A 16,250-nucleotide genomic window follows, 5' to 3' on the forward strand; every position below is an offset into this window, starting at 1 on the left:
TATATTCTTTGGTCGGGGTAGAGAAAGGAACGATCCCTGAATCGCCTTCCCCCTCTGACATCCCTTGAAGGAGCACACCACCCTAAAAAAGGCCTTAGTAGTAAGCATTTAATAAAGACCTTGTGCTAAGCACCGGAGGAGATATAAGACAATCGGAACATACGCGGTCCCTGTCCCATATGGGACTCACGGTTTAAGAGAAATGGAGAACCGGCATTTTAATCTCCATTTTACAGGTGAGAAAACGGAGGCAGAGAAGCTAAAAGTGACTTGTCCAAGGACACTGCAGGCCAGTGGCAGAGTTGGGACTAGAACCCAGAAACATATCTATTCATTTTATTTTGTTAGTATGTTTGGTTTTGTTCTCTGTCTCCCCCTTTTAGACTGTGAGCCCGCTGTTGGGTAGGGACTGTATATGTTGCCAATTTGTACTTCCCAAGCGCTTGGTACAGTGCTCTGCACATAGTAAGCGCTCAATAAATACGATTGATGATGATGATATCCCGGCACCACGCCCTTTTCCGGTAGACCATGCTGCCTCCATTCACAGAGTAGATGCAGTGCTGAAAACACAATCCCTCAGTGTCCCAAGAGGATGTGCCCAGGAGACCCCCCAATCCCAACCTAGCCAAGCAACTGCTCCTAAAACAGTGCACTGCTTTTTCTCCTTGACCCTTCGTAGATTCCCTGGATTACATTCCGTGCATGGGTTACTTGGCCTCGCCGAAACCCAGGCTTCAAATCCTCAGCAAAAAGCCCTGGGGAGCATTTCTACTCACCAGAGTAGGAGAGTCCAGCAATCTGGACGAAGAGGTCTTCTTCAGAGAAGCTTTCTGGCAGCATGAGGAAAGCGGCAGTGACAGCACTCTTCAGGTTCTTACCGAGGGCAAATCGCAGGGAACCGTTCTCCTTCTGTGCCAGGATCTTCACCTGAAAAAGTGGATCCTCGTCAGTGGTATTTACTGAACACTGACTGTGTGCAGGGCACTGCGCTAAGCGCTTGGGAGGGTACTCTACAACAGAATTGTTTCCTGCCCACAATGTGCCTACAGTCTAGAGGGAAACCGGATTTTATTCTTACAGCATTACAGCAGCACAAGTTCTGTAGCCACCAGCAGAAGGGGAAGAAGTGCAGAGTCTGCGTTGAAGCCATGACGCCACACATCCCATCAATCAGTGGTATTTACTGAGCGCACACTCTGTGCAGAGCACTTGGGAGAGTTCAATACAACAGAATTCGTAGACACATTCCCTTCCCAAATGAGCTTGCAGTCTAGAGGACGAGCTTGCACATGCCTCGTAAAGTGAATTTTCAGCTTCGTATGGGTTCCTTCTGCTGGATTTCCATCTGTACGCTCTAAGTGCCACTTCAACAATGGCAAAGGGGAGTGATGTACCTCAGTAGCAGTCTTTGTGCCGAAAGCGACGGCTGAGATCAAAAGTAAGGGGGTCTGAACCAAAGGAATGAAAACTAAGGTAAAAAAAAGAAAGGCCAAGAATTCATCTCCGACTCCTTTCAGGATGTGAGTCCCTCTCTGCTTCCAACTTCAGGTTAGAAATCCAACTTTGGACCTCACTGAGTTCCCACCTTGACCTATGGAAAGGAGCAGGCCTTATCTCTAATCGACCTAGATAACCAAGGTTAAAAACACCCGTACAAGATTCTAATAATGATGTTACAGAATGACTAAATTTAGTGTGAATTTTAGAGGATAAGCCAGTTTAGAACACTACCTTCTCAAAAACTTCTGTATTTTGGAACAAAGGATCAGAGCCAAATTGGATCCGTAAAATAGCAGTTTGCAATCTAGGCTTCCTGCAGAATCTATTTTCACCCTTGCAATCTGCCGAAATCTCATGCTGCACACAAACACGTCCTAGAGTGATTTCCGCAAACCCCTTGCACATTACTTTTCTTCCGCGTACTGTAGGTGGCTCTGAAGGTTACTCATTAGACAAGCATCTGTCCACCTTCTCCAATCAATAGCATTTGTTGAGCACTTACTGTGTGCAGAGCACTGCACTATGCACTTGGAAGAGTACAATACAACAGAGTTGGTAGACACGTTCCCTGCCCATGAGGAGTTTATAGTCTAGAGGGGGAGATGGACATATCTGTCCATCCACCTCTCCGTCCGTCTCTCCATCCATCCGTCTGTCTGTCCGTCAGTCTGTCCATTGGGGAAGAGCAAAGGGATGCTATGTGATCTTGGGCAGATCACTGCACTTCTCTGTGCCTCAGCTGCCTCATCTGTGAGCCCCCACATGGGACAGGGACTTTGTCCAACTCGTTTTGCTTGTATCTACCCTAGCGCTTAGGACAGTGCCTAGCACATAGTAAGCACTTAACAAATACCATCATTATCACTATTATTATAAATAAAATTAAAGATTCATACACAATGATCATAACAATGATAATAATCACAACAACACTTCAAATGATAACCACTGCCACTTCACCTTGCCCCCTCCTACCTCACCTCCCTTCTCTCCTTCTACAGCCCAGACCGCACACTCTACACCTCTGTCACTAACCTCCTCACTGTGCCTCTTTCTCGCCTGTCCCGCCATTGACCCTGGCCCATGGCCTACCTCTGACCTGGAATACCCTCTCTCCTCAAATCTGTCAAACTAGCTCACTTTCCCCCTTTAAAGCCCCACTGAAAGCCCACCTCCTCCAGGAGGCCTTCCCAGACTGAGCCCCCCTTTTCCTCAGATCCCCCTCCCCTCCCCATCGCCCTGACTCGCTCCCTTTGCTCTACCCCGCCTCCCTGCCCCACAGCACTTGTGTATATATGTACGTATCTATAATTCTATTTATTTACATTAATGCCTGTTTACTTGTTCTGATGTGGTTATATATCTCTAATTCTATCTACTTATATTAATGCTACTGATGCCTGTTTATTTGTTTTGATGTCTGTCTCCCCCGTTCTAGACTGTGAGCCCACTGTGGGCAGGGATTATCTCCCTCTGTTGCTGAACTGTACTTTCCAGGTGATTAGTACAGTGCTCTGCATACAGTAAGCGCTCAATAAATATGATAGAATGAATGAATGAATAAAGAAGGGGGAGAAGACATAGATACAAATAAATAAAACCATGGCTGGGTAGGGACTGCCTCTATCTGTTGCCGAATTGTACTTTCCAAGCGCTTAGTTCAGTGCTCTGCACACAGTAAGCACTCAGTAAATACGATTGAATGAATGGATATGTTCATAAGTGCAATGTGGGGCTGAGGGTGGGGTGACTAGCCAGGGCTTAAAGGGTACAGATCCAGATCAAATAGAGTGAGCACCCAGAGATCTGCAAGGCCTAATGGAAAGGATGGGATGGGGTGTCAAGAGACTCAGGTTCAAGGTCCAAATCCATCATTGGCCTATTGGATGACCTGAGGCAAGTCACTCAACTTCTCTGAGCCTCAGTTACCTAAACAGTAAAAGAGGGCTATAAGTGACTGTAAGCCTAATGTGGAATAGGGACTATGTCTGATCGGATAACCTTGCATATCTCCTCAAAAATCTCCAGTGGCTGCCTGTCAACCTACAAATCAAGCAAAAACTCCTCACTCTCGGCTTCAAGGCTGTCCATCACCTCGTCCCCTCCTACTTCACCTCCCTTCTCTCCTTCTCCACCCCAGCCCACATCCTCCGTTCCTCTGCCACTAACCTCCTCACCGGGCCTCGTTCTCGCCTGTCCCGCCGTCGACCCCCGGCCCACGTCCTCCCCCTGGCCTGGAATGCCCTCCCTCCCAACATCCGCCAAGCTAGCTCTCTTCCTCCCTTCAAAGCCCCACTGAGAGCTCACCTCCTCCAAGAGGCCTTCCCAGACTGAGCCATCTTTTTGCTCTCCTCCTCCCCATCCCCCCTCTGCCTTACCTCCTTCCCCTTCCCACAGCACTTGTATATATTTGTACAGATCAATTACTCTATTTATTTTACTTGTACATATTTACTATTCTATTTATTTTGTTAATGATGTGCACCTAGCTATAATTCTATTTGTTCTGACGATTTTGACACCCGTCTACATGTTTTGTTTTGTTGTCTGTCTCCCCCTTCCAGACTGTGGGCCCGTTGTTGGGTAGGGACCGTCTCTATATGTTGCCGACTTGTACTTCCCAAGCGCTTAGCACAGTGCTCTGCACACAGTAAGCGCTCAATGAATACGATTGAATGAATGAATGAATCACTTAGCATTAAGTGCTTAATCAAGGCCATGTTTATTCATATTTCTGCTGCTGGGCCCTTCTGAGATGTATTTAATCAACATTTAGAAATTCCTCTGCAGGCTTTTGCCTGCACCCAACTCAAGGATGGTCTACATTTATATTCAGTTGAAGATGAACAGTTAGACTCCACTGTAGGTTAAATTAGTCCTTTCCAACAGAAAGGTTTAACAGTCACAGAAACACTACACTAAAGACACCATGAGGAACAATTAAAGACATTAAAGAATTAAAGTGGTAGTTCAGTACCTGGCACATAGTAAGTGCTTAATGCCATTAAAAGAAAGACATAGAGTATAGAGATTTTCACTTTCAAACTCCTTTTTCTAACATTCTGGGATATGTTGCTATTTACACAAATAGCAGACCCCCACCCCATGTCACATCCTAGAGTTTACTTAATCATTATTTGCTAAATTACTCTCCTACAAATCTTTCACAAATCCCATGCCCTGGAACAGGCTACTTATCCGATAATGAAGTCATGAATTTTTCTTTTATGGTCCATGCCGTTAGGACTTTAAAGTCCCTAATTAAGCATTTGGATGCTCTTCCACGTTAGGTATTATCAAAATAATCTGACAGCTGGTAAAACCAGATCTGTGATGTGTTTACCCAGGGTTACATGATCAGTGGGATGATCAGGGAAATACCATGTATTTTCCTAGACTACATTCAAGATAGTTTTGGATTGTTCTTCTACATAGGCGGCATTCCATTTAGGTTTATGGAGTTGCAGATTTTGACTTAATGAAAATGATTCAAATATTCTGTGCTACTTTTTGCTTGGCGATTTTAAAGAGCTCATCAGGCTCTCCAAAGTTTCTTCATCCACCATTACTTCGAGACCTGTAGCAACATGTAATTTGCCTCAATCTGTCTTTTCCACTCTTTCTAATCTACTGAAAGGAGCCAGGTTCACAGAATCTGTCATATCTGTGTGGCCGGTCTGCCAACGAGAGCGAGCAGGATTTGCCTCCAGTATTTTTTGTTACAACTCAGCCCGGGAAGGCCGAAAAATGATAGGATGCACTGTGCCCTCATGCGTGCCTCTCAATTAGCTGAAGCCCGTCCCCGCGACGGCCACTGTCTGAGGAGGCCGATGCTCCTGTGGTCTCCTTCAGCAGCCTGCCTGCCATGAGGTCGTTAAGCCTGCTGACGAGGTGGGCAAGCAGTGGGAGGGCAGGGAGAGTGAAAAGTCTCATGTTCTCTGCCAGCCAGGAAGATGTGCTGAGGTCCGGGTTCTCGGGAGTGGCCACAGAGGCAGGAAGAGGCCGTGCAGAGGGATAGATTCAGCTCCAGGAGCTCCTCTAGTTGGGAGCCCAAAGAAAGAGGGGCCCAGGACTATCTTGGTCCTTTCACCTGCATGGTTCAAGCCCCACTGATGCTAGATTCAAGTTTAGCATTAGGCTGGTCTTGAGCAAACTGAGGCTAAAATCAGATCTTTCAACCAAAAATTCCTGGTCAATAATACGCCTGATCCATTCAAACCCATTCTATATTTTCACCGCTCTACTTTTCCATCCTATCTTTTCAATGTGATCTTCCTCTAGCCCTCTTAACTCACTGGTCTGGCTTTCTAGACTTGCTTTATTTTTCTCCTCTTCATGTCATCTAATTTAGTATCCATCCCACTTTGCCTGCCTTCTCCAAAGCCACGTTATTAAACCCATTTACTTTTGCCTTAACCCAATTATTTTTTTTCCTTATTTTAATCTCAAGCATCTCTTTTCCAGATTTTCCCCCATGTCTCTTTTTGCTAGTTCTTATATAAACTCTTTGAAAGTCATTTATTTTACTAACTGACGAACATACCGTATTATTTTTTTCCTTATTTTAATCTCAAGCATCTCTTTTCCAGATTTTCCCCCATGTCTCTTTTTGCTAGTTCTTATATAAACTCTTTGAAAATCATTTATTTTACTGACGAATATACCGTAAGAAATAATAGGGTTTGTGGGGTTTCTTGAGTTGTTCAACAGAAAGCTATTTGTTCTCAAAGGAAAGTTTTTACATAAGAATTTTTTTTTAGGATCGAGAGCAAAAAATAAAGCATCCTTACTTAAAAGAAAATAAGCGAATTCTGAAGAGTCTGCTATTGTGCTGATCGGCTTCTTCAACGTGAGGTGAAATGGGAATTTGACGTGAGGAGAGAAAAGCCAGTAAATTCTTGAGGCACTGAGAAAGAGGCCTGGGGGAAAAAAAGGAGAGTTCTAGCATTTGTGAATAGCCATTTGTGTCCTCCTGGGATGGCCTACCCTGAACTGCACGGATAATGGAATAATTGCCATGCAGAAAATCTCTGAAAGAATGAGTGACTTTAAAAAGCAGAATTAGAGTTTCATGCATGTATTAAGATAGTGGGTGGGGGGGGGGGTAAGAAAAAGAAAATTCACAAGTGGTTTTCTCATTTAGTTGCATTAGAATCTTTACCGAGAGACCGAAGAAGTGAAGCTGAAGCCACTAAGCCAATTAGGGATCAAAGACCTATCTGGTGTTCTTCATCCTCATCATCATTAATACTAATTGAGCAGCTACTGAATGCAAAGCACTGGGTACTAAGCACTTGGGAGAATTAAATACAAGAAGACATGGTCATCTTTGTTCTCCAGAAGCTTACAATCTACCACGAGAAGCAGGCAAATACAGATAGTCTAGAGCTACTATAGGCAACAACAAAAGTAAGCAAAAGATGGAGAAAGAAGTAGAAGAAACATGCAATTCTACCCTTGAAGGTAAGGGTGGCTGATAGACTGCCATGACCCAGGAGCTGAGGATTCATCGGCAAAAGTCTCCTGGAGAAATGGCTTTGAAGGTTGAGAGGGATGTGATTTGGTGAATTAGTCGGGGGAGTGAGTTTTCCGCAAGGGGAAGGGTGTTCTTCGTTGGTCAGAGATGGGACAGTTGAGAGCAAGGTACAGTTAGGAGGTGAGCTTGAAAGAAGTGAAGAGTGAGAGTTGCGGTGTAGTGGGAGAAGCAGCAGAAAGATAAATTTGGGGGAGCTTTCAAGCCAATGGTCTGGAGTTTCTGTTTTTGATGTTGAAGGAGACGGTTAGTCACTGGAGACTTATGAGGAAGGATGCATTTTAGGAAGATGATCCAGGCCAAAGAGTGTACGATAGACTAAAGAAGGGAAAACCGGAGGCCTGGTGACCAATAAGGAGGCTGATGCAGTACTCCAGCTGGGAGATGATGAGGGTTAGACTGAGGTCATGACTGTAAGTGTGGAGAGGAAGGAGGGAATCCAGGAATTATTGTGAAGGAAGCTAGTGCTAGCAGGATGTGGAAGGTAAAAAATGGAGGAGTCAATCACTGCTAATGATATTTTTTTTCTGCCCAGAACTTTTCCATTTAATATGAAAATCTGCCAGTTTCTAATGGCTACTGGCGATAACAACCCTGAATTTTTTCTAGTCCACAAGGGAACATTAGTAAAATATTGCAATCATTATTCAACTGGTATTGTACAGGCCGACCAACAATCGATAAATAAAACAATGGTATTTACTGAGCGCTTATGTTGCAGAGCACTGTACTAAGCGCTCAGGAGAGTACAGCAGAGTAGGCAGGTACAATCCCTACCCAAGGAGTGTACGGATTAGCGAGGAAGACAGACATTAAAATAAATAACAGGTAAGGGAAGCAGAAGAGTATAATGATATGTGCTTTGGGGCTGGAGTGAATATCCAAGTGCTTAGGAGATACAGACTTAAGTGCGTAGGTAGCGCACAATGGAGAATAAGGTGGGGAGATGAGAGGTTAGTCAAGGAAGGCTTCCTGGAGGAGGTATGATTTCAGTAGGGTTTTGAAGATGCAGAGAGTGGCGGTCAGTCAGATAGGGGATGGGAGGAGTTTCCAGGCAGGAGGGAGGGCAGAAGCAAGGTACTGACAGTGAACAAGATGAGTCTGAAGCATAGTCAATAGGTGTTTGAGGAGTGAAGTGGGCAAGGATTGATAAAAGGGTGAGAGCTGATTGACTGCCTTAAAGCAGATGGTCAGGAGTTTCTGCTTGAAGTGGAGATGGATAGTTTTTGAGGAGGGGGAAATACACACAGAACTTTTTTTTCTTAAATGATGTGGGCAGCAGAATGACATGGGTTGGAGAGGGGAGGCAGGGAGGTCAACGAGGAGTAATAATAATAATAATGGCATTTATTAAGCACTTACTACGTGCAAAGCACTGTTCTAAGCACTGGGGGGATACAAGGTAATCAGGTTGTCCCACGTGGGGCTCACAGTCTTCATCCCCATTTTACAGATGAGGTAACTGAGGTCCGGAAAAGTGAAGTGACTTGCCCAAAGTCACACAGCTGACAATTGGTGGAGCCGGAATTTGAACCCATGACCTCTGACTCCAAAGCCCGGACTCTTTCCACTGAGCCACGCTGCTCTAGTCGAGGTGGGATATGGTAGCAGTTTGGAGATAAAGGGGTGCAATGTACAGGTTTGATGATAGAACCAACAGGATTTGGTGATGGACTGAATACGTAGGTTGAAGCAGAAATATGAGTCCAGCATTATGCCAAAGTTGCAGCCTTCAGAGACTGGAGGATAGTGGTGTTGACAACAGTGATGGGAAAGTCATGGGGGAGGAGTGAGTTTGGGGAGTTCAGTAATAATAATAATGTGGGATTAGGCGCTTACTATGTGCCAGGCACTGTTGTAAGCGCTGGGGTGGATGCAAGCTAATGGGGCTTAATTAAACAGTCTTAATCCCCATTTTCCAGATGAGGGAACTGAGGCACAGAGAAGTGAAGTGACTTGCCCAAGGTCACATAGTAGACAAGTAGAGGAGTCGGGACTAGAACTCGGCCTTCTGACTCCCAGGACTGTGCTCCGTCCACGTTCAGATGGCTTGAAGTCAGGAGGAAATGTGAGTCTGCAGAGAAGGAAAGGGGTTGGGGCTGGAGAGGATTTGGGAGTCATCCACATAGAGCTAGTAGCTGAAGCTATGGGAGTAAATGGAGAAGAGAAGATGACTCAGAACTGCGCCTTGGGGGATCCCAGCACACTCAGAAGCGGAGCTGGTGAAAGAGACTGAGAAAAAGAGCAGACAGAAAGATAGGAGGAGAACCAGGAGACGACAGTTGCTGTGAAACCAAGGTTAGATAGTGCTTTCAGGAGGAGGGGATGGTCCACAGTGTCAAAGGCTGCTGAGCGGTACAGGAGGATGGGGATGAAGTGGACTCCATTGGATCTGACAAGGAGCAGGTCATTGGTGACCTTGGAGGAAACTGTTTCAGTGGAGTGAAGGGGGCGGAAACCAGACTGCAGGGAGTTGAAGACAGGTAGAGGCAGTGAGAGCAAAAAAATTCATTTGAGGAGTTTGGAAGGAATGCTAAGGAGATAGGGTGATTACCTAGGGTGCGGTGGGGTCAAAGGAGGGCTTATTAAGTAAGGACGGGGGATATGTGGGCATAAAACCAGATCGCAAATTTGACAATTCAAAGACTTCCCTTTAAACATTTATGTCTGCCAAATGTTAGGAGTTTTTGGAACCAGTTTAGTTATGTATTTAAGCCCCTCATATTTAATCCCATCCTTCTCAAGTACAGTAAAAAGTGAGAGCATTCTAGTCGGCCTCATTTAAAAAGCTTTTTAAACAACATAACTTGTTGCCGTGAAAATGTCAATGTTGTTCCCTTTTCTGAGATGTTTTCTGGCTTCAAATTCTGTCACGTGAGTACTGCCACCTGAAGCCAACACAAGCAACCTAAGAGCACACTTCGTAATGGTCATCGGACATTTCTTGTACCTCTCTAGCAGATGCTTGCATAGCCCCAGTTTACCCAACCTGTGTGCAGGTGGTGGTAAAATTGTGGATGAGGCTTGAGTAATCAGTGTTTCTATGCAAGTCCAAGTCCAGCACTTAGAACAGTGCTTTGCACATAGTAAGCACTTAACAAATGCCATCAACATTATTATTATTATTAAGAAAGATTACTTTCTTGTTTTGTTTTTTCGTCTGTCTCCCCCTTCTAGACTGTGAGCCTGTTGCTGGGTAGGGACCGTCTCGATCTGTTGCCCATTTGTACTTCCCAAGCGCTTAGTACAGTGCTCTGCACACAGGTAAGCGCTCGATAAATACGACTGAATGAATTACTTGCTAAATCACAGCTGAGATCCAACCCCAATCTTCTTCAGTTGAAGACACTCACAAAAAAACGGCATGCTGATTTATGTCTCCCGGAAGAAACTTCAAAAAAGGTGGAGAGGCTCTCTTAGGGCATAGCGCGGCAACGGCCTGCTCGTTCATGGTGCTGTGGTCACCTTGGCTGCAAATTCATTCATTCATTCATTCAATCGTATTTATTGAGCACTTACTGTGTGCAGAGCACTGTACTAAGCGCTTGGGAAGTACAAGTTGGCAACATATAGAGATGGTCCCTACCCAACAACAGGCTCACAGTCTAGAAGGGGGAGACAGACAACAAAACAAAACATGTGGACAGGTGTCAAGTCATCAGAATAAATAGAAGTAAAGCTAGAATGGGTTCTGCATCAGTCAATTCATCGATCAATGGTAGTTATTGAGCGCTTACCGTGTGCAGAGCACTGCGTTAAGCGCTGGGGAGCGTACAATACAAGAGAATTAGCTAGCGTGCTCCATGAGCATTTCACAGTGTGGTGCACTCCTACCCACCTACTGGCTCATTTTACTCCGTGCCTCGATGGGGACTTCATTGTGGGCAAGGAACGTGTCTACCAACTCTGTTCCACTGGGCTCTCCCCAAGTGCTTAGTCGAGTGTTCTGCACACAGCAAGCGCTCAGTAATAATAATGGCATTTGTTAAGCGCTTACTACGCGCCAGGCACTGTACTAAGTGCGGGGGTGCATACAAGCAAGTCGGGTTGGAGCCAGTCCCTGTCCCACAGAGGGTGCGCAGTCTTAATTCCCAATTTACAGATGAGGTACCTGAGGCAGGGAGGAAGTGAAGTGACTTGTCCAGGGCCACATAGCAGACAAGTGGCGGAGCTGGGATTGGAAGCCATGACTTTCTGATTCCCGGGCTCGTGCTCTATTCACTACGCCATGCTGCTTCTCAATAAAGACCCTGGTTGGTGGGGATGAGAGAGTGTGAGTGGTGTGTTGTACAAGCCACTGGCACTACCCGCGCAGGTTCTCGGACCTGGAGTCTCGGGATTTGGGTCTGGCCGGCCGGCGTGCCCGACAGGAGATTCCGTGACTAGTAGCGGCCCTCGGGAATCAAAACTGCCAAAACGAGTACAAAGTCAGGCTGGGTAAGTAGCCCTCCTTTGGGTATATGGATCGGGTCCTGAGGGTGAGGGACAGGTATGGGTGCAAAATACAGTAATCATTCATTGATTCACTCAATCGTATTTATTGAGCGCTTCCTGTGTGCAGAGTACTGTACTAAGCACTTGGACAGTACAATTCGGCAACAGGTACAGTCCCTACCCAACAACGGGCTCACAGTCTAGAAGGGGGAGACAGACGGCATAAAATAACAAGTAGGTGTCAATACCATCAAAATGGATAAATTATAGCTCTATACGCATTTAAAAAATAGAGTAAAAATATGTACAAATATACACAAGTGCTGTGGGGAAGGGAAGGGGATAGGGCAGAGGGAGGGAGTGGGGGCGATGAGGAGGAGCAGAGGATAAGGGGGAGCTCAGTCTGGAAAGGCCTGCTGGAGGAGGTGAGTTCTCAGTAGGGCTTTGAAGGGAGGGAAAGAGCTAGTTTGGCGAATGCATGGAGGGAGGGCATTCCAGACCAAAGGTAGGATGTGGGCCGGGGATCGACGGCGGGACAGGCGAGAACGAGGCACGGTGAGGAGGCTAGCGGCAGAGGAGCGGAGGGTGTGGAATGACTGGGCTGTAGAAGGAGAGAAGGGAGGTGAGGTAGGAGGGGGCGAGGTGATGGAGAGCTTTGAAGCCAATAGTGAGGAGTTTTTGCTTCATGCAAAGGTTGATAGGCAACCACTGGAGATTTTTGAGGAGGGGAGTGACATGCCCAGAGCGTTTCTGTACAGAGAGAATCTGGGCATCAGAGTGAAGTATAGACTGAAGCAGGGAGAGACAGGAGGGAGATCAGAAAGAGGCCAATGCAGTAATCCAGTCGGGATAGAATGAGAGATTGAACCAGCAAGGTAGTGGTTTGGATGGAGAGGAAAGGGCGGATCTTGGCGATGTTGTGGAGGTGAGATCGGCAAGTTCTGGTGACGGATTGGGTGTGTGGGGTGAATGAGAGAGTGGAGTCGAAGACGACACCAAGGTTGCGGGCTTGTGCAAGAACGCCAATCCCTAGCTTAACCGACCACGGGTGAAGTTGTTCTATACCAAATTCGCAATTGTAAGTTTCTTGTGGACAGGGATCAGATATGGTCCTCTTCCAAGTGCTCAGTACAGTGCTCTGCACACAGTACACGCTCAACAGATACCACTGATTGATGGAAGTTGCATCCAATGACATCCTCATTTTAAGAAGGTGGCAGATGCTGACTGATTTTACAGCATTCTCATCAAGCAGCGTGGCTTAGTGGCAAGAGCCCGGGCTTGGGAGTCAAAGGACGTGGGTTCTAATCCCGGCTCTGCCACATGTCCACTGTGTGACCTTACGCAAGCCACTTAACTTCTCTGTGCCTCAGTTACCTCATCTGGAAAATGGGGATTGATACTGTGAGCCCCACATGGGACAACCTGATAACCCTGTATCTACCCCAGCGCTTAGAACAAAGTAAGCGCTTAACAAATGCCATAATTATTATACCATCCCCAGCAGCTACGGCATTCTGGCTCAGACTAGTATAAAGAGCACAGGCCTGAGAGTCAGAGGTCCTAGCATGGCTCAGTGGAAAGAGCACGGGCTTTTGGAGTCAGAGGTCATGGGTTCAAATCCCGACTCCGCCAATTAGCTGTGTGACTTTGGGCAAGTCACTTAACTTCTCTGTGCCTGTTACCTCATCTGTAAAATGGGGATTAAGACTGTGAGCCCCCCGTGGGACAACCTGATCACCTTGTAACCTCCCCAGCGCTTAGAACAGCCTTTGCACACAGTAAGCGCTTAATAAATGCCATTATTATTATTAATCTCGGCTCCACCACGTACATGCCGTGTGACCTTGGGTAAGTCACTTAAATACCGTAATTATTATTATTATCTTCCAAAATTCATTAAAAAGAACCTCTCTCACTTGCCACAACTCTGCTTCACTCCAGCAAAGAGGGAGCAACATTTGGTCCCAAAAGTAGAGGCATTTCCACTGAAACACCCCCCCGGCCCTCCCCCCAACCTGGAAACCGAGAGAGATGGAGCTGTTTGTTCAGCGTTTCCCAGTCCTTGGTCTCACGTCAGCGCAACATGCTCGCTCACTCACTGGTTTGTGCAGGCGTCCAGCGACGTACAATGTATTCCAGTCAAGCAGATCTCTGATCAGAGCATCTGTGCTAATGACTCCGTATTTGATGAGCTGGGGAAGAGAGTAAAATATGAGGAGGAAACCCATTCTGTTCACCCAACAGCCACGCACGAAATGCAAAAAATTAAATGGAATCTTTCCTGGGTGAAGTATCGTTACGGTGCCTGGTCACTGAGGCTTGGCTTCCTTCCAGTACTGCTGCACCACTGATGCTTAACTTCTCTGTTGAGTACTTTTCAAGTTAAGAGCTACAAGTGATATTCTCTATCACTGGGTTCAAATACTTTATTTTACACTCTCAGCCCTTTAGCCCTTGCCAATTAGACGTTTTCAAAATAATTTAAATTAGGCTGTCTGAATTGCTTCCTATTTATTGCTTTATTTTTATTCATCCGTTCTTTCTCTTAGTATGGGACTTGCACACAGCCCTTCTTTAGTTAACATCATCCTACCTGTGGCAAAAAATATTTTCAGAATCAAGGCCCTTTTTTGTTCTCTGACGCTATAATTCCTTCCCTCACTATGGGTCTTTCAAAATCTGCTGCAGAGCCTTGCTATGAAGTGCGGGTCCTCTTGAAAAATCATGCTTCCTGGAAAGAAAAGCATGAATTCAGATCCTCGGCTTGTAATTAACAACCTGTTTATTACTCAGAGGGAAAGGCTCAAAGTAATATTATGCTTCATTTTTTGCTGATATACTCTGCCTATTCAAATTGGAACAGAGTAAAAATGTGTGGCCAAGAAATGACATTTATAGTTATGTCAAATTCCACCCCCCACCCCCCCATCAGGAGATCAATTAGTTCTACCATTTTTTGACTCCTGAGATTCACTACTAATAATAATTATAAGTGCTTAAATACTATTATTGTTGTTGTATTTGTTAGCATTTGTGCCAAGTACTGTACTAAGCCCTGGGGTAGATGTGAAATAATCAGGTGAGACACAGTCCCTGTCCCACATGGGACTCACAGTCTAAGTAAGGGGGGAGAACAGGTATTGCAGTCCCATTTTACAGTTGAGAAAACCGAGGCCCGGAGAAATTAAGCGACTTTCCCAAGTTCACACAGCAAGCAGTTGGCAGAGCCACTAATAATTTCCACTAATAATAATAACTATAATTTTATGAAATTTGTAAAGCATTTACTATGTGTCAAGCACTGTTCTAAGGGCCAGGGTAGCTTTAAGGTAATCCAATTGGATGGCGGTCCCTTTCCCACGTGGGGCTCACAATCTTAATCCCCATTTTCCAGAGTCAGTAACAGGCACAGAGAAGTGAAGTGATGTGCCCAAAGTCACAACAGCAGACAAGTGGCAGAGCTGGGATTAGAACCCAGGTCCTTTCACTCCTAGGCCCATACTCCTCCCACTATGCCACGCTGCTTCACTAGATCACGTTGTTTCTCACTATAGCACTATTAGAAAGAGACAAGCCTGTCAATGAAAGAAATGAGTCCGGGGCTTCTAATTACCTCTAGGACCGGATGAAACTGCTTGAAACCTGAAGACTCTGTCCCAAGACAAATACTAAGGGGGAAGGAGGTGAGAAAAAGGCAGAAGAAGCACAGTGGAGATGGATAAAAGGCAAGATTGTGTCAAGTCACTGCATAGAAGCTGGCAGAGCAATGCTACAAATGAGGAAGGGAATTGGAACAAAAATCTCCCAACCCGTGAAGAGAAGTCAGTTTGACTATTAGTCCTAAGTGTCTTGGGTTAACTTCCAAAATTCAGTGGCAGACCACCAAGCAAAATCAATTAATTATACTTATTAAGAATTTACTGTGTGCAGAGCACTGTACTAAGCGCATGGAAGAGTACAATATAAGAGTTGATAGACAAGTCCCCTGGCCACAAGGAGTTTACAGTGTACAGGGGAAGACAGACATTAAATTATGGTCATATACAGAAGGGCGGTGGGGTGAATAAAGGGTGAAAATCCAAGTACGAGGGCAACACAGAAGGAAGAGGGAGTAGGGGAAATGAGGGCTTAGTTAGGGAAGGCCTCTTGGAGATGCGATTTTAATAAGGCTTTGAAGATGGGGAGAGTGAGTGTCTGTTGAATATGAAGCGGGAGGGAGCTCCAGGCCAGAGGCAGGAGGTAGGTGAGGTAGATGAGACGGAGGTACAGTGAGTAGGTTGGCATTAGAGGAGTCAAGTGAGCCCGCTGGGTTGTAGCAGATTAGTGAGGTAAGATAGGAGGGGGCAAGGTGATTACATGCTTTAAAGCCGATGGTAAGGAGTTTCCACTTGATGTTCTGGAGCTTTTTGAGGAGTGGGAAAACATGGACTATCTAACAGGATGAGACGTGGAATAGCAAAGAAAGGCCTCTCCTTTCCAGGAGGTAACCAAATGAAAAACGCAAACAAGAGGAAGGGGGGAGGATCACAGTGTCTGCCTTAACTAGTTTCTGAAAAGCAGATAATCCAGCAGCCTGAGAGATTAAAGGAACAAAAAGGATAATGTAAGATCCTGCAACAATTCAATTCTGGGAAAGAAAAAACTGGGAGGGGGGTGTTTAAATTTCCATATTTTCACAGTAATCTGTGCCCGTGATCAATCAATCAATGGCATTTACTGAGCATTTACTGTGTGCAGAGCACCAAACTAAGAGTTTGGGAGAATATAATATGGATCG

General features: G+C 45.6%; 1 protein-coding gene across 3 annotated transcripts in view; it reads right to left on the reverse strand.

Annotated features, from left to right (window-relative positions):
• TAMM41 (TAM41 mitochondrial translocator assembly and maintenance homolog) overlaps positions 1–16,250 on the reverse strand; it is a 44,517-nt gene that overhangs the window by 13,104 nt on the left and 15,163 nt on the right. For all 3 annotated transcript variants that reach the window (XR_005447744.1, XM_038740712.1, XM_038740713.1), the window contains exons 3-4: positions 13,573–13,665; positions 780–930 (exon numbers count right to left, since the gene is read on the reverse strand). Coding sequence is in view for 2 of the 3 variants with exons in the window: in XM_038740712.1 (XP_038596640.1) it covers positions 780–930; positions 13,573–13,665 (244 nt within the window). In the remaining variant the exon portion in view is untranslated. The remainder of the gene's footprint in view (positions 1–779; positions 931–13,572; positions 13,666–16,250) is intronic.

The sequence above is a fragment of the Tachyglossus aculeatus genome, chromosome X1 (genome assembly GCF_015852505.1).
Source record: "Tachyglossus aculeatus isolate mTacAcu1 chromosome X1, mTacAcu1.pri, whole genome shotgun sequence".
Lineage (NCBI taxonomy): Eukaryota > Metazoa > Chordata > Mammalia > Monotremata > Tachyglossidae > Tachyglossus > Tachyglossus aculeatus.